Here is a 25401-nt window from a genome sequence, read left to right as displayed (position 1 = left end):
CTCCGAAGTCAGCTGTAAGCTAGAATAACAAATGAGACACAAATACCTCCTTCTTCAACTATCACATCATTTAGGAAACTCACAAACCTCAAAGCACACATTATTCTTTTCCTGTCTCCTTCCCATCCTGGGATGTGGTGATGATTGTGATAACCTGGAGTGACAAGCAGATGAGTGGGCGGGGCCAAGCAGAAGCCAGAGTGACCATAGCCTCTGAATCCTGACGCTCAGGCGAGGCTCCAGATTAGACAGACTCGAATGCGGTGTTTCTCAAAGCATGGTGCTCTAATACATGGATCTAAATCTCTTGGGGCATGTGTTAAAATGAAGATTCCAGAGCTACCCACAGGATCTAATGAGCAGGCATCTCTGGGGAAATGCTGAGGAATCTGCATTTCAACTAGTACCCCTAGATAATTTTGCTTCCAATGCACAGTAATGTTTGAGGATCACTGAGCTAATGAAATGCTTCTCAATGATTATTGGCCATCAGAATTTTAGTGAGCTTATTAAAAACAGATTCCTGAGCTCCATCTCAAAGATTCCAGTTCAGGAGGGCAGGTGTGGGGTCCAAATTTAGTTTTTAACATACTCCTAACATATCATCAGTAAGTGGTGTTAGGTGCAGATCCACAGACTGCACTTTGGGTGACAGGCTGTAGTTTTTCATGAGCCAAGCATAAGCAAACTGTGCAGGTAATAAATCATTGCACCCAGAGATGGAAAGAGATCTTCAGATTCACCAAACTCAACTTCTTATCAGATAGTCGAATTTCTTCCACAAAACTCCCACATGGTCAACCAGCCCTTTGAGTGCTCTGCCACACCAGAGATGAGCCATTTACTCAGTCACATCTGCCAACAGCTGTTTATGTGCAAGGCTCTAGGTTAAGTAGTAATGAAGGTGAAGGAGTTTTCTCAGGGAGTCATGACTCAAGATTATAGCTTTCTTTTTCATTTAAAACTATGTTGTTATTGTGGAACTATTAAAACACACTATTATTCAGGTTACACATTCAATGAGGAAAGATGAGCCTCATAGAGGAGATTCATAGGACTTACTTTCACTAAATTTTGCTTTTCTTTGTTCCCATAGCTGGGCATGGAGCAGCATTATGAACTTGGACAGTATCTAAGGAGAAGATATGGGAAGTTCTTGAATGAGTCATACAAACATGAACAGGTAAATTGGGTTGGTAAGAGTAGGGACCTTGTCCCTTGAAAGGATTTAACATCGTGTTGCATTTTTTAAAAGTGCTTTGTCTGTTTCCCAAGTAACTCAGAGCTCTTATTTACAAATGTATTCCTCTTCATACAGATATGTTGTTCTTGAAAAAACTTATGAATGTAAGTTATAGTCATAACTTTGATGGACACCTGCAGTACATACTTTGGCTTGGCAAGTAGCCACCACTTAGTTGGTCTCTTTTCTCAATCAACTATTGGCACACCAGGTTGCTGTGTGCATGGCTCGCTCAGAATATGTCTCCCCCAAAACTGATACTATGATCCTGATGCTACCACAGTGTCTGTAATATTTTGGAGTGCATGTCCTGCCCTTTCTCATAGGTTCTTCACTCCACAGGAACACACCCAGTTTCACTGATTTTCCTACTCTAGGTTTATATCCGGAGCACTGATGTTGACCGCACTTTGATGAGTGCTCTGGCAAACCTTGCAGCCCTATTTCCCCCGGAGGGTATCAGTGTCTGGAATCCCAATCTGCCCTGGCAGCCCATCCCTGTGCACACAGTCCCTGTTTCTGAAGATCAGGTCGGTATTCCGGGAAAACCAGGCAGTTGCATTGGGTCTGGAAGGACGAAGGCAGGCTACTTGGCACTTGGCAGACCTGGGAGTCTGGTCACTCCTGGACTGTACAGTCTTGATTCCTTCCTAAATGAAAGTGCAAAGGACAATGTAGGACATAGGCAGCCCTAGGCAAGAAAAGTAGGAATAGGGGTCTTCTTTGGGTCTTTACCACCCATTTTGCTACTCTTTCAACTTTACACAGACACAAGGCTTCCAGTGTTCTGCCTTCAGTTCCTGGGCTTTTGGTCCCACACAGGGTTCTCCTCCCTCCAGAATATCTACAAAATACCCCTCCACCCAAGAAAGTCTCCATTCCCAGGTAGGTATAAAAGGAAGATTTGAGTACATGATTGGTGCCCAGCGCTTCATAGGTGTCATCCGATTTACTTTTCATAATAACGTTGAATGGACAATATTATTGTTCTCTTTATATTTCCACAGAAATGAGTGATCAGAGAAGTTAAAGAAACAAAATGGGCTCTAAGCCACACAGCTGGTAAGCATCTCGGCCAGAACCAGATGCACTAGGCCCATCTCATTCCAGAGTAATTTCCTTCCCTCTTAACTAGTGGTTCTCAAAGTTAGATGCATATTAGAATCAGCTGAGAATTTAAAAAATCCTGATGCCTAGAACATTCTCCATAAGTAAGCAGAATCTCAGAGGGTGGGACCCAGTCATCAGTATTTTAAATTACTTTTCATTAATTAAAATCAAATTAATTCAAACTAAATTTTTAAATGAATTTTAACTTAAGTAATTAAAAAAATAATCATCAAAAAGATGATTTCAATGGACAGTCAAAGCTGAGAACTAGTGCCTTGCCAATGGGTTTCAGCCCTGAGCAAGTTCACTACGAATTCAGTGTGACCAAAGAAATGACAGTAAAATGTTCTTCAGGTGAAAGGGTTATAGTTAACTTTATTTCCATGGTGGCAGGTGAATCACTAAAATCCTGTTCACTCAGAGTGAGTCTGCATGGAGCAAGCAGGTCTCTGCCTCTGGGCACCTCTGCCCGCACAGCTGTCCTCCGAGTCTCTGTCCTCGGTGCTGCCACCACTTCAGCTTCTGCTCTGCTCTCCTGCAGCCTTGCAGCCATGCCACCACATCATGCAGTGCACTGGTCAGGGCTCTTTATACAGAGTCAATAATGATGCATTGCCCACACATGTGCATGAGCTAGCCAACCAGGGCCAGGTGAGAATCCTGGCCACAGGAACCTTCACTTTATCCACAACCAGGCACCATAAACCAAGCTGCTTAAATGAGGCTGTTTGAGAGAAACTCTCAAATTTGTTTGTGGTGAGACTGACCAAGAACCCTTTAACTTTTGCAGAGGAATTGCCATTTTAAAAATAGCAATAAATAAATCTAATGTCCAGGTGTGAGATTTAAGACTATATGAAGGAAATAGGGACATAGAATTCTGCAATCCTTCCTAATTCCTCTGCAGCCACATGGTAATCACGGCCACCTTATCTCTCTGTGGCTGAGCCTAAGAGTGACTACTGGGCCCAGATGGTACCACTGACTGCTGGGCAAGGTGCTGAAGCTCTTTTCCCTGCCAGTACTCCTAGAAGTTTGATGTAATTGTTGCACCTGGTGACAAGAATTCCTCCCAAATGCTTTGTAGAAACAGCCTGAGCCTGTCAACCTCACTCTAGTTAATCTATTCCAACATATTTTTCTGGTATTTCCTGCAAAGACAGGATGATTTATTTATGGTTTTCTTCCTTCATAGAATCCAGGAGTAAAGTATTATGATTGTCAGTGTTCATAGGAGTTTGTGAATATTTTCTTCCAACAAGAAAAATTAATGAATCACTTTTACCACAGCTTTTTATACATAGAGTCTGGAACAGCAGCACCAGATTTAGCGAATGTAGACCCAAGATAGCTATATAACCCTTAATCCTGAAAGATAGTAATTAAATTACATCACAAAGAGAATACAGGTGTTGTCAGGGAGACACAAGGAGGAGAGGGAGACACAGCGGATCACTTGCCTACAGCCTACAGCCACCTACCCACTGACATGAAAACAGTCCTAACATCAACTAAGAAATCTAACAAATTCAATCATACAAAATTATTCCCAGAGCTCTGCTAACTGCTGTAGAGAAATATAAGGGAAATGTGAGGCCAGACTTCTTCTCTAGTTTATAATCCATTTAATGAAAATATATTTGCATGTGTGAAGTGTATAAAACACAATACAAGTCAGTGGGTGATGATTTCAAGTACAAGCCGTTCGTGCTAGAGGAACTCAGTGAATGAGACTTTTGTGGACCTACCAATGGCAGCCATTCAAGTCTTCATGGAGAGAATGAGAACTTGAGGCAGCCCTCAGAAGGGAAGGGAAGATAGCCCCAGACCACGGCCAGGAGCAAATGTACAGGGTGCTTGCCCTTCTGTGTCCAGAGTTGACATTTAGGAATAATGAGAATAAGACTGAATTGAATGAATAAGACACTAGGCACAGGTTAGAGAATCCAAATGTAATAGCAAAAAGGAATTCTTGAGACTGAAACACAATGTGATGCAGAAGGAGGGCTGATTTAAAGCTGGGAAACCTGGGTCTAGAGCCAAGTACCACTTCAGATACTTGACTGAGTCGCCTCCCTGCACCTGGGTTCCCCGTCCTGTAAAATGGAAACAATACCCACCTAGCTTCTTCATAGGAATTTGTGAGAACCAAGTTAGTTAAGAAATGGAAAAGACTTTGTAAACTGCAAAAGCTGGACAGATGTTCAGGTGATTCTTTATATTTATTACCAGCCTGACTCTTTCAATATGTGAGGTGAGAAAACTAAGTCTAGAAAGGTTAAGTAATTCATGAAAAACTAGATCTTTAAATGAACAGTCCTGTGCCTTTTCCCTCAAAGTCATTTCTCCTATGGAAAAAATTGAAATCCTATGTGGGGACATTTAGATGTAAAGCAGAGGACATAAAAGATGCCTGCGTGTGTTCCCCAGTACTGCACACGCAGGAAGATGGGGCTTTGAGGCACTAGTCTGACCAGCTTGGATGTCAGAAGCTTCCGGGAATGATTGCTGAAGCTGTTCAGGAGTGAGGAAATGGAGGCCTGAAATCAGTGGTAAAGATGTCAGAAGAAGGGGAGCAGGGTAAGACAAGCTGACAGAGAATCAGTAATGACAGGCAGGAAGCAATCTATTCATTTTTTTGAGTTTTCTGAGTAGCTATTAGTATTTCAGGCCCTGTAGCCATTGACAACACAGTAGTGAATGGGACAGACAAAATCCTGGCCATCCTTGAGTTTATGTTTTATGGAGTATAGAATATAAAGAAGTAAATGAGTACAACTTCAAATGGTGATGAGTTCTCTGGAGGCAGGAAAACAGAGCAACATGAGAGTGACCAGGGAGGATGGCTGGAAGACCTGGGCTGGGAGTCAGTGGGGGGAGTGTCTCAGACAGGGACAGTTCACAGACACCAGGCCTGTGTGCCCAAATGGGGTGGGCAGTGAGTGGGCAGTGGTGGGCCTGCTGTGCCACTGGAGGAGAATGTGGGTGCGGGACAGGGGCAGGAAAGCAGGGCAGAATGGTCTCTAGGGCCTGAGTTTGTACTTTATTCCAGATGAGATGGAAAACCAAAGAAGGTTATAAAAACCACAGAATGGTGTGATCTGATTGGTATTTTAAAAAGATTAGTATTTACAAAAATGAAATATAAAGGCTCAGTGTAGCTACTAGGCAGATTATGAATTTTAAAGGTGGACAGAGTGGACACTGGCTGACCAAAGAGAGAGTATGGTGGCTCGCCCTGGGCGGGGACAGTGTGGGTACAGAAAAGAAGTCTGTTTTAGATCTATTTTGAATGTAGACAAGCAAATGGTGACTAGTATATGAAGTACAATGATAAATTTTGCCATTGGCAAAAGTAGAGAATTAACTAAGAAGCCATCTTTAAAAATAAAGAGGTTGAGTTTAGTTATGTCCTACATTTAACTGCAAGGAAAGGAACATCACAGCAGCGACACCCACCCAGGGCTGGAAACGTGGGACCAGCAGAGATGGGATGTGAGGTCCACAGGCTGAACTCAGGGGTCACCAACCTCTAGTTTATAAGTTAAAAGGAAAGAGACTGTTGAATTTAAACTCTTTCAGAAAGACCACTTTGTCCTTATGATAGGTTTTTAAGTATATGTTTCTGTATATTTAGTATATGCCCTTATTTTAACAGTCTGTAAATTTGTAAGAACCTAAGTTAGCAAATGGTTAGTTGATTTCTTAAGATTCCTTCTGGAACCACTAATTCATTTCTCTATACTTGTGTGTGTGTGTGTGTATCTAGGGTTAGAAATGAGAGAGGTTTGGGAGGGAGCAAGATAATTGAAAGCCAATTCATACGGAAAGCCAGAAAGTGTAAATATTTACCAACAGCCCAGTCCTATTAAGGCAAGTTCATGAAAGGGGAAAAAAAGCTTTTCAGTTCTGGGTGCATATTCCTATGTTTAAGGCATGTAGACCATGTAGCAAGTTTTCCTCATTTTAGAATTTCCACTCAGCCCCAAACACATTTGAATCCTTTACTCAGGTTGCTTTGCACCAAGTGAGACTGAAAATATGGCTGCAGCTTTTTTCATGATGTTCTTCTGACTCATAAAGGATTTATGATTTTTCTTTTGTCCTCAGTTGCTATACCTGCCTTTCAGGAACTGCCCTCGTTTTCAAGAACTTGAGAAAGAGACTTTGAAATCAAAGGAATTCCAGAAGAGGCTGCATCCTTATAAGGTTAAAAAATAGTGTCATTTAAGTGTATGAGTGTGAAGCCAAGACAGGATGAAGCTCTGGCTTCTTAAAACTGTGGGAAGAATGTGCGAGAGGCAGTCCCCACATGGGTCAGAGCACTCACTGCCCGGCCCCCGACCCAGCTGGGGCCACAAGCCAGGGAAGAAGGCAGCCCCTTTCAGATCGTACACCTATGTCCCTGAGAAGAACCAGGTGCAAGTGTGTGGCTGGAACAGGATTTTATTATTATTATTATTATTACTAATTAATTTTGTTGTCATTAATGTACAATTACATGAAGAATATTATGTTTACTAGGGTTCTTCCTTCACCAAATCCCCCCCACATACCCCATTATAGTCACTGTCCATCAGCGTAGTAAGATGCTGTAGAATCACTACTTGTCTTCTCTGTGTTGCACAGCCCTCCCCGTGCCCCCACCACATTATACATGCTAATCGTAGTGCCCCCTTTCTTTTTCCCCACCCTTATCCCTCCCTTCCCTCCCTTTCTCCCTAGTCCCTTTCCCTTTGGTAACTGTTAGTCCATTCTTAGGTTCTATGATTCTGCTGCTGTTTTGTTCCTTCAGTCTTTCTTTGTTCCTATAGTATTTGGGTTTGAGGTGAGTCTCTTATAAGCAGCATAGAGATGAGTCTTGCTTTTTTATCCATTCTATTATTCTGTGTCTTTTGATTGGTGCATTCAGTCCATTTACATTTAGGGTGATTATTGAAAGATATGTACTTATTGCCATTGCAGGCTTTAGATTCGTGGTTACCAAAGGTTCAAGGTTAGCTTCTTTAGTATCTTACTGTCTAACTTAACTCACTTATTGAGCTATTTTAAACACTGTCTGGTGATTCTTTATTTCTCTCCCTTCTTATTCCTCCTCCTCCATTCTTTATATGTTGGTTGTTTTATTTTGTGCTCTTTTGTGTTTCCTTTGTCTGCTTTTGTGAATAGTTGATTTTATTTTTTGCCTTTAGTTAGTATTTGATTGTTCTGCTTTCTTTGCTATGATTTTATTTTTTCTGGTGACATCTATTTAGTCTTAGGAGTGCTCCCTTCTAGAGCAGTCCCTCTAAAATACCCTGTAGAGGTGGTTTGTGGGAGGCAAATTCCCTCAACTTTTGCTTGTCTGGGAATTGTTTAATCCCTCCTTCATATTTAAATGATAGTCATGCTGGATACAGTATTCTTGGTTCAAGGCCCTTCTGTTTCATTGCATTAAATATATCATGCCATTCTCTTCTGGCCTGTAAGTTTTCTGTTGAGAAGTCTGATGATAGCCTGATGGGTTTTCCTTTGAGGTGACCTTTTTCCTCTCTCTAGCTGCCTTTAAAACTGTCCTTGTCCTTGATCTTTGCCATTTTAATTATTATGTGTCTTGGTGTTGTCCACCTTGGGTCCTTTCTGTTGGGAGTTCTGTACACTTCCATGGTCTGATCGATTACTTCCTCCCCCAGTTTGGGGAAGTTTTCAGCAATTATTTCTTCAAAGACACTTTCTATCCCTTTTTCTCTCTCTTCTTCCTCTGGTACCCCTATAATGCAGATATTGTTCCTTTTGGATTGGTCACACAGTTCTCTTAATATTGTTTCATTCCTGGAGATCCTTTTATCTCTCTCTGTGTCAGCTTCTATGCATTCCTGTTCTCTTGTTTCTATTCCATCAATGGCCTCTTGCATCTTATCCATTCTGTTTATAAATCCTTCCAGAGACTGTTTCATTTCTGTAATGTCCTTCTGGACATCATTCCTTAGCTCTTGCATATTTCTCTGCAGCTCCATCAGCATGGTTATGAGCTTTATTTTTAATTCTTTTTTCAGGAAGACTGGTTAGGTCTCTCTCCTTCTCAGGGTTTGCCTCTGTGATCTTGGTCTGTATCAATTTCTTCTGCCTTTTCACGGTGATAGATATATTTGTGCGGAGCTGGTGCCTGTGTTGGGTAAGAGAAAGTCCCTTCTTGCCAGTTTATGGCCCTCCTCTCCTGGGAAAACAGTGGCCTCTAGCGGCTTGTGCTGGGCAGCTGCATGCAGATGGGGCTTCTGATCTTGCCTGGCTGCTATGGAGTTTATTTAGCTCTGCAGTTGCTGTGGGCGTGGCCTGCCTCAGGCTGCTTCTCCAATATGGTGGAGCCATGTCAGAGGGGGAACAGGTGGGAGGCTGTTTATCACGGTGAGGGACCTCTGAGCTGCGTTGCTGGGGTTTGGGTGCCCAGAGTTCCCCGGGATCCCAGCTGCTGGGCTAAGTGTCCTGGGACGCTTCCGTCCAGCTGTGCAGTCCCTTTCCCTTTAAGACTTTCAAAAATCACTCACTTTTCTTTGTCCCCGGGTGCACCGGCTGCAGGGACCCGCCCCGCTCACAGGTCTTACTGTCCTGCTTCCCTAGTTTCCAGCACCCCACGGACGCACAGTGTGTCTGCGCTCCGGTGCGGATGGCTGGGGCTGGGTGTTTAGTAGTCCTGGGCTCCCTCTCCCTCTCCATTCTGACTCCTCTCCTTCCACCGGGAGCTGGGGTGAGGGGCGCTCGGGTCCCGCCTGGCCGCGGCTTGTATCTTACCCCTTTCACCAGGCACTGGGTTCTCACAGGTGTGGATGTAGTCTGGCTGTTGTCCTGTGTCTTCTGGTCTCTCTTTTAGGATTAGTTGTATTTGTTGTATTTTCAAAAATATATATGGTTTTGAGAGCAGATTTCCGCTGCTCTACTCACGCCACCATCTTGGTTCTCCTTGGATAAACGTGATTTTAAAATGACCTGCGTTACTGAGGCTGGGGGGCTGGGGCTACGGTTGTCATAGACAAAGGACAGTCTTTTATTTTGTTTTCACTTTGTGGAGTATCCCTTTTCAAGACTATACAAAAGGTAGGTTAATGCTTTGTACTTTTAAAAATAATATTTTGGATCTATAATAGGTTCACACCATTCAAAATTGGAAAAAATCTAAAAGGGAATACAGTGGAGTGCCTCTTAGTGGCCACTGGCAGTGTTTCCTGCATAGCTGAGCAGTTCCTTATGCACAAGCAAATAAATATGAATGTATTCTTGTGGGTCCTGCTTTTGTTACACAAAAGTGATCTGCTACTCACAGGATTGGATGCCTTGGGTTTTTTTTCATATAACAGAGTATTTTGAAAATATCTGTACATAAGAGCTTCCTCATTCTTATTTGTACAGCTGTGTATATGAATTTATGGATATACCATAATTCATGTAACCTGTCTCTATTGATGGAAATGTGAGTCATTTGCAATCTTTTACAGTCAGCATGAATTTTTTATTTTTATTTAATTGAAGGGTAGTTGACACACAGTATTACATTACATTAGTTTCAGGTGTACAACACAGTGATTCAGCATTTATATACATGATAATTCTAGGTACCAGCTATCACCATACCAAGTTGTTACAATATTTTGACTATATTCCTTATGCTATACATTACATCCCGGTTACTTATTTATTTTACAATTGGAAGTGTGTTTATATATATATATATATATATATATTTTTTTTTTTTTGTGAGGGCATCTCTCATATTTATTGATCAAATAGTTGTTAACAACAATAAATTTCTGTATAGAGGGGTCAATACTCAATGCACAATCATTAATCCACCCCAAGCCTAATTTTCGTCAGTCTCCAATCTTCTGATGCATAACGAACAAATTCTTACATGGAGTACAAATTCTTACATAGTGAATAAGTTACATGGTGAACAGTGCAAGGGCAGTCATCACAGAAGCTTTCGGTTTTGTTCATGCATTATGAACTATAAACAGTCAGTTCAAATATGAATATTCATTTGATTTTTAAACTTGATTTATATGTGGATACCACATTTCTCTATTATTATTATTTTTAATAAAATGCTGAAGTGGTAGGTAGATACGAGATAAAGGTAGAAAACAGAGTTTAGTGTTGTAAGAGAGCAAATGTAGATGATCAGGTGTGTGCCTGTAGACTATGTGTTAATCCGAGCTAGACGAGGGCAATAAACATCCATGTATGCAGAAGATTTCTCTCAGAACATGAGGGGGGAGGTTCTAAGCCTCACCTCTGCTGCTCCCCATTTTCTCACCAGATGGCCCCCTGCGACTGTGCCTGTCTTAGGTTGTTCCTCCCTTGAGGAATCTTACCCGTCTCTGGCTAACCAGTCATCTTCCGGGGCAGCATGAATTTTTTAATATAATAATTTCATGATAATATCTATAGAATAATATCCCAGAAGTAGAAATTCTGGGACAATTTGAAACATTATCAAATTTCCTTCCAAAGAGCTCATGGCAACTCCTGTTCCTGTCAGCAACACACAAGAGGGACTGCTTCCCACAGCTTTGCCGACAGCATGTAGACAGCCTCACCTACATAGGGCATGTGTCAGCCTGTGAGGGAAAGGTGGTGTCCCTAGAAGTGTCCCCTGTACAATCAGGAGACAAGGAAGCCCAGTGTCACCACTGTTGGAGAGCACTGTGCTGTAGTACTTTCATGAGTGAGCTTTGGGTATTTTTATTCAGGTAAATACCATTGATATTTCCTCTTCTATTCATATCTCTTGATTGTTTTTCTTTGTAATTAGTAGTTTCCTTTTCCTATAATTTTTAGGAGATTTCTCTATACATTTTAACATATTTTCTGGGACATGAAAAGCATTGCTTTTATTGTTTGCCTATTGATTTTGTCCATAGTATTTGCCCGGTAGTTGTAAGCGTGTGGATAGATCCATATGTGGTTTACACACTTGTTGTCATATATAGGAAGCCTCTCCCCACTCCTGGGTTATAAAGGAAGTCTATAGTGCTTTCTGCTAATTCTACTGTATCTTCATTTCTGCATTTACACATCAGATCCATTTCCAGTTCTTACTGGTGTGAGGTATGAGGTGTATATCCTGCCTAAGTTTTTCCCAGAAGATTGCCTGATTGCCTCACCACTATTAATTGAATAGTTCATCTTTTTCCACTAATTTGAGCTATTGTATATTAAAATTCCCATATGTATGGGGTGTATTTCTGGAATTTTTATTCTATTCAATTATTCTTTCACTTCATTAGCCAAAACCACACTGTTGTTAATTATTAAGACTTAATATAAGCTAATTCTCCATTTGCTCTGAGTTTTCATGGCTATGTTTTTATTTTCTTTGTGTACTTTAGCATCAACTTACCTAATTCCAGGAATATTTTTTAAAACTTTTTCGTGTTCTTATTGATCATATTACATTTATGAATTAACTCTGGGAGGACCTGCAGCTTCAGGTGCTGAGTCTGCTTTTCTAAAAATGTGGTTCATTTTCCTATTTGTTCTTCTCTTCAAGATTTTTTCAAGGTTTTCTTCATATAGATCTTTACATTTTTTGTTAAGTTTATTCTGGGTTTACGATATCTGCAAATAATTGTGGTTTACTCTACTTTTCCAGTATTTACACGTGGAATTTCTTTTGCCTTTTTACATTGGCCAGTATTTACAGTACCGCATTACATCATAGTATTGGTAGTAGGCATCTTGTTTACTCTGGATTTTGGAACTGTTCCCCTATTAAGCATGGAACCAAATACATTTTTATCAAGTTAATGAACAAGCGATCTGTCCTGTTTCCTTGAGTATTTTTATAAATGCTGGTGTTTAATTTTTTGAAAGTTTTTTTCACCATTTTTAATATACAAGTAACTTTTGATTTATTATATTCACTAATTATAAAATTGATTATATTCTAAATTATATTATGAGATTAATTGATTATATTCACAAATTTACTTACTATTGAACCAGTCTTTACATGTCTAGAATCAAGCCCCTTTCTTTTAATGATATTGAATTATTTGCTAATATTTTACTTAGATGTTTTGCATTGATCTTCAAAGTAACTTTGGCTTCAGACCAGCCTTCCCCCCCTTACCTTGACCACCCATGTGCATGTGAGTTACACTTCACCTACTTCCAAAAGGCCTTTGAGGCAGCGCTTTATCTGATTCCAGGTGGCAGTAAGCCAGCCCATATTCTTAATATGACAGTGAACAGTGATCCTGTGGTGTCTGTCGAAGTCATTGGGCTGGAGTTATCATAGCAGATATTACTGATGCACTTTTACGTGAAGAACTGCTGTTCTCAGTGGGGGCAAATTTGCCCCACCAGGGAACATTTGGAGATGTCTGGAGACACTGTGTGTTGTCACAACTGAGGGATTAGGGATGATGCTGGCATCTAGTTGGTTGAGGCCAAGGATGCTGCCAAACACCCCATAACATGCAGGTCATCCCCCCTGACAAAGAATATCCAGTCCAAAATATCAATAATGCTGATGTTGAGAAACACTGGTGGATAAATTTTTTTTTCCTTTGTGTGTTTCAGGATTTTATAGAAACCTTGCCAAAACTTTCAGGATACCATGGCCAGGACCTTTTTGGAATTTGGAGTAGAGTCTATGACCCTTTATTTTGTGAGGTAAAAGGAAAAAAATCAAAGATTAACTTGCAATCTGATTTTATGACTATGCCTACTTTGAAGCTGATGAATACATTTTCAGTTTTTTGCAGATGTATTACTTATACTTTTGACATTGAAACATAATTCAAGACTTCTTTATATCAATGTAAAAATTCTGACTTTTCTCCGTTATTTGTTTTTCACCCTTTAGAAAATTGCAAGCAAAATTTTTTTCTTCTGTGCCATGCCTCTTAACCTATTTTTCAGTTACTCAGAAATGCTGGGCTCCTGTCATGGATTTTAATGTGAAAAGCAATGTTATTATACAGGAAGAGAAAAAAATTACCTGATTTCTGGATATAGAAATAGGCAAGCCAACTTTAAGCCATGTCATTGAAGTGGTTAATTGGGAAAGAATCTCTTCCTTGCGGTGCAATGCACATGCAATAATCTTTGCAGCTAGATAAATAAATTTCAAGACTACATGGTGTTTTCCACTCACCATGCTCAACCTGCTGGCCAGAAGGAGTACTCTGCAATCCTGTTTTCCCAACCAGTTGACTGAATCCTGGGGCAGAGTTCTGACCACCCACATATTTATACTCACTCCTGATTTTGAGGTCATTGTGAGTGTCTGGGGTGTAACAGTTACCCTCAGAGTTCCCTCTCTATAACAAATGACAGTTTATCCCTCTTCATTGTAGAGTGCCTTGGCCCAAGCCCATGCTACTTTCCCAGTATTTTTAGCTTATCATCCAGCATCTGTTTTAAGGAAGATTGTTAGCCTTATAAAAGATTCTTCAGTGGAGACAAGAGCCCATATTTTGGTTCAAGTCTTGATTTTTTGCTGTCTTCTGTACCAGTTAGATCTGACCTGTTCCATATTGGGGCCACTTCTTCTGCATCTCTCTCTCTCACTTATTGCCTCTGCAGACCCCCTCACTTTGCTTTCCTCTCTAAAGAACTCTCTCTCTCAGTCCTGCCTTTGAAACTGGGGAATATTAATCAACATTTCATAGCAGATAATAAATATTGGCCCACAATCTGTGCTTGTCCCAGTGTACAGCTTATTCATCCATTTAACAGGCATTCACCAAGTATCCACTGTGCATGTCAGAAGCCCAGCATTTCTGAGCGATTAAGTGAAGTGGTGAGGCATTGGAAGAGATGCCTTGAGACCGTGACTCCTCCAAAAGGCAGGGAACTGGAAGCTGATAGGAGTGGGAGTGTAGTGTTGAAGGCTCCAGTTATATATGACCTTTTCTAGCTGTCCTCTTGTTGTTGGGCAGCTGCATCTGGGGAGGTCTCTCCCTGCACATTAGATAAAACCTCAACTCAGATGGGGAAGGATTCTTGACTGATCACAAAAGAATTCCCAAACAGGTCAGACAAGTATAGGTAAGGAAGGAATTCATTAAAGCAAGAGTAGAAGTGAATGGCAGCAGCTGTGCAGACAGCAGAGAACAAGGAAAAGCAGAGGGAGGGAAGGGAAGCTCCCTGAACTCCTGCTCAGCATGGGGCAGATGCCTTGCCAAATCCTGAAGCCAGGGTCACCTGGTGTCCGGTGTCCACATGAATCTGCACAGCATGGGAACTGAGCCCCCACCACCCCAGGATTTGGGGGAGCTGCAGAGCCCTGGATGGAGGGAGATTATGTTCTGAGAACTTCCCAAAGGCAAAGAAAGGAGATCATCAGGCAGGCTTCTAAGGAGCATGATCATATAAAATCAGGCAGTGGGAACATGCAGGCCCAAAGCAGAGACCTCAGCAGCCCCTCCCGACTTGTCTGAAGTAGGACAGAGAATGAAGACTTGTGCTTGAGTCTAGAAAATTGAATGAAATAGCAAAGTAACAAAGACACTTAACGTGGGGAAAGAGGGTCTTGTATTAACTTCCCAAGAGCCTTGGAAGAATGCAGAGACAAAATGCAATAATCTGAGCAACAAGAAGTCTTTATTTAAGGCAAAGTCCATACTCAAAGGAGAGGGGTGGGTGGGCAACCTCAGAGAAGGTTAAAGGCTTAGGATTCATGGTTTTTAAAGATTCCAAAAATGAGGCCAAGAGCCAAGGGTGCGTAGGCTCGCCGTGTGGCCTCGGGGCCTCTGCAGGGAGGGACATCATGTCGCCTGCTCAGTCAGCACTCCACATAGTCTGTAAGGTGAGCTTAACACAAGGAATTTCTTGATCCTGTTCTTCTCTAAGACAATAGTTCCCCTCAAGCAGTGGAAACATGGTGTTTAGAACTGCTTGCCCTGCCTTAAAATAAGGTCAGTTGTTGGCTAATTACAATAAAGTATGTTTGAAATATTACCTCCTAACTCCCTGGTTTTTAAAATGGAATCTTAGCCTTCAGATGAGGTCCCCCCATTCTTACTAGACTGTTTGTATCTGGGCATTTTCCCCGTAGGCAGGACGACTTATGACGGTGCTGTCCTAGGCCCTGCCCCGCCTCCCTCTCAGGCCCCTGACGCGGCTCTCGAGGAAACAGCATCCCACCCCGTTAGATGGGTTCCTGACCTTCTGCACAGAAGAGAGAGATTCCTAAACCTTTCAGAAAGGGATGAGGCACGTTCTCGCCCTACCGCACCCTTACTCACAAAACAGGAATCACTCCTTTGACCCACAGTGAAGCCGAAAGCTATGGACTTGTAGAAAAAGGAGGATTCATTTTGGTGAATTTTCCTTCTGAAAATGCCACTACCACTTATAACAAAGTAAAGTTTTCCTAGAATAAATGGCAGGACAAGAAAGGTTGGACCTAGTAGTTCCCGTGGGGAAAAGGAGATCAAGAAACAATGAGGATAGTCAGAAATAAAAATGTACACTTTTTTCCTTTTTCTTTGTGACAGGGTGTTCACAATTTCACTTTACCCTCCTGGGTCACGGGGGACACCATGGTTAAGTTGAGAGAATTATCAGAACTGTCCCTCCTGTCCCTGTATGGGATTCACAAGCAGAAAGAGAAATCTAGACTGCAAGGGGGTAAGTATACAAACTAATGAGAGGAATGTATTGGATTTGTGACCTTGAAATTGTCACTTAATCACTTCTCTACCAGTTTCCATTCTGCAAAATAGGGTAATGATGACACCATGTCACAGGCAGTGAGGATTCAAATGAATGTATATATTCAAGAGGCTTAGGACAAACAGTACCTGATAATACATTGTCAATAAACATTATGTGTCATTATAATAATTTCTAGTACCTTTAGTTTACCCTCTGGGCTTTAGTTTTCTCATCTGGATAACAAAAGTTTTGGGCTTAAGCTAAATAATGCTTTTCATCCTTTCAGATCAAAGACTCAACAATTTTGCATCTAACAATTGTGTATCAATTGTTCTGATGGCCTATAGGATGAATTTTTCAAGTGGGAGATATAACAACAGTGGTGTGTTTTCCTCAAACCCTTGCTGGCAGCCGCTGTTAAAGCTAATGAAACATGCTCTGCGGTTTTATTTTGCAGAGTAATGCCTGGTGCAGTTCCTGCATTTATGGCACAGCTTAAGTCTTCCATTGGTGCTGAGAGGTGTTTTATTTCTCAGTGATGCACTTCTCAGCTAGATTTGGTCCTTTGAAGCCCAGGACATCCTGCCGTGATGAAGGCAGACCCAGAAAAGGCGGTGGAGCCCATGATACCAGGACCGGCGGGTGAAGGGAAGGAGCCAGGACCAGGCAGCCGGGGGGCCGCTGGTGGCAGCTGGGCAGGCAGGCCGAGGCCCCGGAGGAGTGTGAGGTTCGGGTGTCAGTAATGGAGAGCCAAAACTAAGCATGGAGAGCAAAAGGAGGTCCGTATGTCAGGGTGGCCTGGCAGTGAAGGAATTCTAAGCCACAGGACATGTTCCGAGTCATATACTCTGGACAGTTTGAGGCAAATGGTACAACCTCTTGGGACTCCAGCCACTGCCAGACCCTGTTCACCATGAGGTGAGGACAAGTTCAGCAGAACCCCAGGAGACACCTAGAGGAAAAGCATCCTGGGGGTCGGGCCAGAATGGAAGGCTGCTCACTGAGGGCTGTGTGTAGGGACAGAGCCCAGGAAGCAGCTTAATATTATGTCCTAAACAACAAAGGACTCAAAGGGTAGACACAGGGCCCCATCAGTTATACAAGCACCAGGTCTCCCCCCTGCACCAACGGGTGCCAGTATCAGGACTCAATCCCAAGCCACATCACATGGTAGGGACAGGACTGCTGATTTATTTCCCCCCGTTTATTTCCCTAGGCATGATGGACTTCAGAATTCAGCTCCTTTTACTCAAAACACTGTCCATGGCCAGATACCGTAAGATCACCAAGCCTCTGGCTAGAAATGCAGAGTCACAGGCCCCACTCCTGACCAGCTTAATTAGAATCTGCATTACAGTGAAATCCCTAGGTGTTCACATGTTCATTAACCTTTCAGAAGCACTTGTCTAGACGCAAGAGATGTAAAGGAAAGTGCAGGGAAAGCTAGGCAGTAATTGACACTATTCTAGTAATAGATATCAGGCCCACACATGAAGGAAAGATGGGTTTCCCTATCAGCCTGCCTGTCCTCCCACCTCTGTTCTCCTTTGGCTACAAGAGGTTGCATTTTGGGGGGGTCGGTTCTCCTTGCTTGGCCTGTTTTCCCATCTCATGGTTCTGCCTGTAGGAGTCCTTCCCTGACGGACTCCTTTGGTGTTGGGCCCAGAAGGCTCATGAGAACTCACCTGTCCCATGTTCTGGATAGAGTCCAGGGCTATTGATAAGCTGAGAAGTCATTTCCTGATTCCTGCCAAAACACAAGCCTATTGTTCAGATTTGGCTGGACAAGAGATTTGTCAGTCACATGTTTGTTGAATTATGAAGTGGTTGAACACAGTCATACAAAGAAAACCTGTCCTGTATTATCTGGGTGACATAGTCACATAGGAATATCAGGCATCTTCTGACCTTTGTCAAAACTTTTGCTCCATCAGTTTCAGAGGTGTCACCAGCAGTAACCTCCTGTGCTACACACACATGCACACACAGGCACACTTACACACACACACACACCAAGAAAATTTTTAAAGCTGATATATGGCTGGTCTTACCTATGTTAATGGAAACCTCTTCTTGCTGTACACCAGAGATGGCAAACTATGGCCTATAAGCTAAAACCAATCTTCTGTCCATATTCTGTAAATAAAATGCTATTGAAACTCAGCCACACTCATTCCCTCAGGTAGTTCTATGGCTGCCTTTGTGCTTCCACCCAAGAGTGCACAATCACAGCAGTCACATGCGCCACAAAGCTTCCAATATTCACTACCCAGCCTTTTACAGAAAGAGTTTTCCAGCCCTTGCTGTAGCCCCAAAATAAGGGAAGTTTATGTACAACCAATAGCATTTTGTCGAGTTCATGCAGATTCAATGAGTGGTGCACCAGGGTACTTGGACATCAGCCTGGCCACAGCAAGGCCCCGCCCCTCAGGGCGGAGGGCTGCCAGGCAGGACACGCTGGGTCCAGAGAAGCTCGGCTTTCTGCTCTCAAGTCTTGTGATCCTGGAAAAGTCACTGAACTTCTTTAAGCCTCAGTTTTCCTTCCTATAAAACACAGTTACTAGTACAGAGCCTGGGGATGGTCGTGGTAACCTAGTCTCTTCTGGAGCAGGGTGCACCCTCACCCCAGAACCAAGAGCTGACACCATATTGCACTGTTGGCCCTTCAGGGCTGCTGCCAAGGCTCCTGTTGGCGAGGACCAGCTGCTGACTGAAGACAGCTGTCATGGCCTCCAGAAACTTGGCCACAGAGTTCAGGACCAGTGTGGCCTGAAGATCATGCTGAAGTCCCTGAAGGACCCCCAGGAGGTGGCCTTCTCGGAAGCAGAGACAGGTGGACCTGCTGGAAATGCAGCATCTCACTTCTTCCATTCCTAGTCAAGGACATCCCACTATCTACAGGAAAGCAGACCACCCACTCCATAATTAACCCTTTATGGTGCCTAGGGAAGAGAAGAATAAGGTCTCTTCTTGCTATTTTATGAACTTTTTGAGGGCAGGAGCTACGTCTGATTGACCTAGCATAGTATCTGGCCCATCAGAGCTGCTCAGTGTGTTTTTGCTGAGCGGACCACCGAGCCTGGAATTGTTGTCAGTCTGTTAATATGAATGCTTTGCTAATTAAAAAAAAAAACTGGTCATCATTCAGCCAGGAGAGTACAAATGCAGTAAAGAGACCACCAAACAGAGACACAAGGAATCTTCAGGTGCTGGTGTGGACAGTCATGAGGTAATGTCCTCAAAACAGCACCCCTCAGCCTTCAGCATCCACCACAGGATGGAGAGACTCTGAGGCATGCGTCTGCCTTTCACGCTCCCCACCCCCTGGGGCAGTGGGTGTGACAGGCAGCAGCTCTCCTCCACCAAGGACAGACGGAACCCTCAGGTGAAGGCTCAGGGTGCTACCAGTGTGAGCCTGGGGACCTGGACAAACGGCCCACAGGAAACAGTGCAGGCATGCCGAGAGCTCATGTCCTCATGGCTTCCCACAGGGCCAGGTTCCAGAGAACAGAAGCAGGATGGGCGAAGGCAGAGAAGCACATGTCATGCTGTCACTTCAGGTCTATTCCAGAAAAGTGCACTGGCTGACAGCGGGGTGGAAAAGCCATCTGCAGCTCTTGCCGGCTCCTCAGCCCCCTGACACAGGCTTTAACAGAACCTGGACAGTGGAGCCCTCGGGTGCCAGTGCAGCTCTCCTTCCCCAGCTCTGGGAGCCGTGTCACGGGCCTCAGCTCCCTCTCCTATGAGCAGGGAGTACAAGTAGGATTCCATTAAATAACGTATGTAAATTATGCTACTAGCACAGAGCAGATGCTCAACCCAAATTTGTTCTTTCCCTCTTTTCAAATGTTGAGAATCATGAGACTCAGGCTTATGAACTAAAATATATGCCCATGTTCGGTTCAACTCTATGCTGGTTTGTCTTCTTCAAGGTGTTCTGGTCGGTGAGATCCTGAATCACATGAGGAGCGCAGCACAGCCCGCGAGCTGCCGCAGACTGATCATGTATTCTGCAGTAAGGATTTCTGTCTTCCTTCAGCATCTGGGTTCAAGCGTGTGGCCTCTCTAAGCAGGGCTCATTGTCCTCGCCACCGTTTCCTTATTGCCCACTGGGCGGCAGACACCTGTTCAAAGCTGTTAAATACTGACCTGTCAGAGCTCCTGGATATGTGCTTGTGTGTACATGGTTGGCTCTTTTTAAAATTTCATTTTATTTTTTAAGCTTAAAATTTTTATTTTAAAATTAAGTACATAATTCTGGCCCTTGAGGAATTTACAAACTAATCCTGACAAGAAGACAAGTAAACACATAAGTACCAGACAAAGCAGCATAGCAATGTCATGCAAGCAAACGTTTGGTGCCTCAGAGCGGGGACCATCACTTCTGCTTAGACGACAGCCAGGGCAGCAGGAGAGGAAAAGCTGAGAGGACCTGGGGATGGATCGGCATGTGAGTGGAGGGGGTGATGCACAAGGTCAAGCCACAGATGATGGTGGTGTTTTAAATCTTGATGGCTGGAAGGAGGGTGAAACTATTAACAGAGGATGTCGTGGGCCGGGAGAATGTACAGATTAGACAAATGGGCTGGAAATCACAGCAGAAATCTCCGGATGGTGGAGGGGATAGAAGAGAGAAAAGGACAAACAGCACGTTGAAGGTAGAGTTATGCCTGAGTGCAGAAAGAGAGAGGGATCCTGGAGACGGCCACCCCCGGGACCCTGATGGGGAGAAGGCTGCAGATGTGTCTGCCATGCACATAAGTGTCCATCCGTGGAGTTGGGATGAGCAGGGGGCAGGGAGCAGCAGGCGCCTCAGCCTCCCACCCACTTCTCCATGGCAGGGGACCTCTCCGATGGGCTTTGTCTGGAGAGAGCCATGCTTTCCTTTCTGCAGTAAAGATGGGAGAAGTGATTAAAGACAGGGAAGTTTATCATTAGGGGTTCTAAGTGATATAAACTAGAGAACATACTCTGCAGGGAACAAAGTGTAGGGCCTCCTGGAAAGAGGTGAGCCTGAGATCAGTCAGTTCTGCCGGTTTTTCTAGTTTCTGATCTGGTTTCCAGTTCTAACTCATGTGACTTCTAGCAAGTAATCAATCTTTAACTCCATTTCTTTTTCTAGTAAATCTGTTCTAACCTCTTTTGACTATGTGTACACTGCCACAAAATTTAAGCAATGAAATGTTATACCCATTTTGTACATATGGAAGTTGAAGGCTCTCAAAAGTTATGTAGTTAATCAGTGGCAAAACTGGGACTGAACACTATAGTACCCTCTGCTTTTCAGCCACTCTGGGATAAACATTTAAATTATTTTTACACTACAAGCTTACTTCCTTACCTTTTATCCTCTCTAAACACTTAAAATCTCATATATTCTTCCCTAACTTTAAAGTCACAGATTGTTCTAATCTATAGAAAAAATGTAATCCAGCATTAATGTTCCAAAATATTTTGAAACTTAATGAAAGTCAACGAAACAAGCTAAAGCAGAGATATGTTCTATTGGGAAAAGGAATGGGACAGAATCAAAGGACTTGACCCAAATTCCCTTTCTTCCGTCTTTCAGTTATGTGACATTGACCAAGTTACTTGATCTACCTGGGTCCATTTCTTCATCTTTTAAAGGGAAATAGTGGTATGTGTGTGAATGTCACTGTTCGACACACAGCGGATTCCCAATCAGTTTTCCCTTCTCTACTCGAGTCATTGGGAGCATGACAGATGTAACCGAATCACAAGCCGTGGCGGCACTTAGAGGTGCTCGGCGCATACGTACTGAACATGAATCTCAACTGGAGACAAAAATAAAAAATGATTTATTTCAAATCTCTGTAGCACGACACTACTGTGAGTGGCCTACAGATGGCGCTGGATGTTTACAACGGAATCCTTCCTCCCTATGCTTCCTGCCACTTAATGGAATTGTATCTTGAGAAGGGGTAAGTGTCTAAGAGGGGCTCTTCACAGTTAATATCACTGGACCTCAGTTTTTATTATTATGATTGGTATTGACTTTAATATAGTCTTAAAAAGTTTAATTTTTAGTTAAGTGAATAAAAATGCTTCTTTTTCCACTTTCAAGTTTTATGAAACAAATTTACCCAAACTGTATGTGTTTTGTCTTTACTGGTAGAGCCCATTTTGCACCCCAAAACCCGTTTTCCAGATACATTGGCTAATAAGGGTGATTTGGGCTGCTGTACAAATGAACCTCGAATCCTCAGAGACCCAGTGGAGATTGATTTTCCCTCACATGACAGTCTGATGCAGGTGCTCCCGGCCAGTTGGAGGTGACTCGCCATGCTGTGATTCACACATGTGCTGTGGGGATCCAGGGTTCCATTTCTGGACTGTGCTCACCTGCAGGTGCCTTGCAGAAAGGAAGAGAGGATGGATAAGGCAAACTGCTCATCAATCTCAGCCCAGAAGGACACAAAGCCCTTCCCCTTCCATTCTGGGTATAATTAGCCACTTCATCCCAGCTAGGTGCAAGGGGGTCTGGAGAATGTAGTTACATTTTCAGCCATAACTCTTTTCTATGGAAAAAGAATCACAAAAAGTTTCAGTGGAATATTAGTTTATCTTTGCATATCATCTTGAGATAGAAGATGCTGTCATCGGAAAAGTTATCCTATGATAAAAGTCCTCATTCACATAATATCAGGGAACTTTTAAAAAATAGATCTTATAAGTGACTATTTGTAGTTACTACTGTTTATTCAGCTTTTTAAAGAGATGTTTTAAAAGACTTGTTTATAACATTTGGAGTTGCCATGGTGAGGTCACCACACCAAGAAAGATTGCTGAATCCTGCTTGAATTTCCTTCCTGTCTCTTTGGCAAATGACTTCCACAGGCACCTCATACTAGCTTTGCAAGGTTGGTTCAGGCCAAACATTACATAGTTTTTTGAAATACAGTATTGAGAGAGCCCTCCTTAATATGAGAGAACACAGGACTTGAAAATACACCACCCCTTCTTTCTGAGTATAACATTGATAAAGCTTTGCTGGATATTCAAGCACATGTGATATATCATTCAGTTCCATGTTTATGGCCTGGTTAAGGAGAGGGGAGACACATTCATTCAGGCGAAAGGTGGAAAGAAATACTGAGAGAGTTAAAAACAGAAATGAAGGAGCAGATGAGAAGCATGAAAGGGAGAGAACAGGGGGAAACAACACCCAGTACCTCACTGGCCCCCCACTTCTTATTCAAAGGCTCCTCAAATCACCCCCAAACCTCTCAGCATCTTCTCTGATTGAGCACCTTGGTCTCCACCTCCTTTTCCCCTGCTTATCTAACAAACCAGACCTCTCATTTCTGCCTTCCAGGTCAGTCCCACCTGCCCCAGTCTCCCTATTCCTGTGCCTTAATTGGCCCACAGATTCTTCCAGTAGTCCTTCAGCTGACATGTTACAGGTCAGGAGGAAAGAAATTCAATGGCAGTTCAACAACACAGAGCTAACAGCTCTGTCCTCTACCCTCTTCCACCAGGGAGTACTTCATAGAGATGTACTATCGGAATGAGACTCAGCGTGAGCCGCACGCCCTCACTCTTCCTGGCTGCACCCCCAGCTGCCCTCTGATGAGATTTGCCAAGCTGGTCACCCCTGTGATCCCCAAAGACTGGCCCACAGAGTGTATGATCACGAGCAACCACCAAGGTACTAACAGCATTGTCTGTTAGTGCTCAGGAAGAGCTGTACACAAAGGATGGAAACTTCTTCTTGGGGTGGACAGTGCTTTGCTTTGAGAATATAACTTGGCCATCAACCCCAGCTTTGAGGGAAATGGGTTTGGGGTGATAACTGTATGTTTCAGGGATTCCCACAACTTCAGGCAACTCCTGCCTCTCCACGTGGCCCTGCTCCCACGTGGCCCTGCTCCCACTTGCCTAAACCTTGACTTGTGTTTTTTCAGTGCTAATATAAAAGGATACCAATGCCAGAATGCAATCAGAGGTAAAGCAGGTCAGCATTCCTGGGTCTGCCATGACTATATGATTTGCCATACAGGAAATTTTATTATTTAAGGGCCCCTAGATTTCATTTGAACAGGATTAAGTGAGGCCATTCTGTAAGTCTCTGAAGTGGAACAGATTTCAAACAAAATCCACCTACAGGATGAAGGCAAGGAAAGGAAGACTTTAATCCTTGGCTAATGGGCAAAGGACCAACTTACCTATTAGTCCCAGCCTTCTCACCAGGGGAGACAGAGAAATGAGATAAAGTGGATAGATCTAGAGATATCATCTACCTTGGGAAATTGGTACCATCCTTTTATATTTATGTTAAAACTATTGGGTGGCAGAGCTGAAAAATAAATATTTCTTTGTACCCTTTGGCCCTGGAAAATTCACGTGACTTTGAAGAAATCAAAAGCTAACTTGCCAGAAAACTTTGTTGTATATAATACATAAGGCAGCTCTTGAAGAGAGCAAGATATTCCAGGCACAGCACGTCAGAGATGAGACCCTGGCATGAGGAGAGTTTCTCTTGAAAATGATGGTAAGAGATGTTGAATCTGAAGTTGATTTAAGAGGACATATGATGACACACATCAAACTGGAACAAAGTTTAGGAATATAAAAATGTTCTGAACGCCTCCAAGATCAAAACTTCCTGGAATGTTGAAAGTGTGGCCGTGAAACCTGTTCTGAGGACAAAAGGAATGTATAACGCTTCCATTCTGTGACTTCAGAAAACCTAAGCATACTCACAGGTCTGGCTAAAACTACTCACTGTACAAGAAAATATCATGTTCCAGTGACACTCCTCAGAGTCCTGTAGATCTGCCAGGTGGCAGATGGAACACATCTGGAGAACACCGTGCTATGTCACTATTAAGGATAAGGATGAAATGGTGTCTAGAGATGTTTTCTACTGGATGCCAGAATCTATAGAGCAAAGCCATCCCCTCTCCTAGTTGATCATGGAATGACTGACACAAGACATTAATTGATAAGTTTATTTTTATTATTTCTTTCCCAAGTAGATGTGTGGTCTTGGGGCCATTATCTTATTATTCTTTCTCCTCCATGTGTGCAACTTTCCTCCAGTGGTGAGCCAAGTGTGAGTAGTAAATAAAGTCATTATTAAGAATTTCAAAAGCATTACTTTTCTTTGTTAAGTACTTAACAAGTATAAGTTATTTATTTATTTATTATTGAAGTACAGTTGGGGTACAATCTTACATTGGTTTCAGGTGTAAAACACAGTTGTTCACCAGTTACCCACATTACTAAATCCTCACTCCCACTAGTGCAGTTACTATCTTTCAACATAAGAAGATGTTACAGATTCATTGGCTATATTCTCCATGCTGTGCTGCCATTCCTGCAGAAAACTCGGATTATGATAGAGAATTTTTGTGCGTGCCCTTCATCCCCTACCCCCTCCCACC

At 42.9% G+C, this 25401-nt stretch overlaps 1 protein-coding gene and 1 long non-coding RNA gene across 4 annotated transcripts in view; both read left to right on the top strand.

Moving 5' to 3' along the window:
- Window positions 1–25108, top strand: part of ACP3 (acid phosphatase 3) — a 38477-nt gene extending 13369 nt beyond the window's left edge. Inside the window, exons 3-10 of one of the 3 annotated variants that reach the window (XM_036932503.2) lie at window positions 1097–1183; window positions 1621–1773; window positions 6464–6562; window positions 12911–13003; window positions 15835–15967; window positions 19927–20009; window positions 21833–21936; window positions 23494–25108. In XM_036932503.2, the coding sequence (XP_036788398.2) occupies window positions 1097–1183; window positions 1621–1773; window positions 6464–6562; window positions 12911–13003; window positions 15835–15967; window positions 19927–20009; window positions 21833–21936; window positions 23494–23686 (945 nt within the window). In that variant the 3' untranslated portion in view covers window positions 23687–25108. The remainder of the gene's footprint in view (window positions 1–1096; window positions 1184–1620; window positions 1774–6463; window positions 6563–12910; window positions 13004–15834; window positions 15968–19926; window positions 20010–21832; window positions 21937–23493) is intronic. The other 2 variants (XM_057492591.1, XM_057492590.1) reach the window with 2 other exon arrangements.
- LOC130680884 (uncharacterized) lies at window positions 15974–19903 on the top strand. Its single transcript, XR_008993908.1, has 2 exons — window positions 15974–16773; window positions 18664–19903. It is a non-coding gene; the product is annotated as an uncharacterized LOC130680884 (long non-coding RNA).
- Window positions 25109–25401: the final 293 nt, after the last annotated feature.

Source organism: Manis pentadactyla, chromosome 14 (genome assembly GCF_030020395.1).
Source record: "Manis pentadactyla isolate mManPen7 chromosome 14, mManPen7.hap1, whole genome shotgun sequence".
In the NCBI taxonomy this organism is placed as follows: domain Eukaryota; kingdom Metazoa; phylum Chordata; class Mammalia; order Pholidota; family Manidae; genus Manis; species Manis pentadactyla.
Note: the sequence above shows the minus strand (reverse complement) of the source record. Positions and strands in the feature narration are given on the sequence as shown.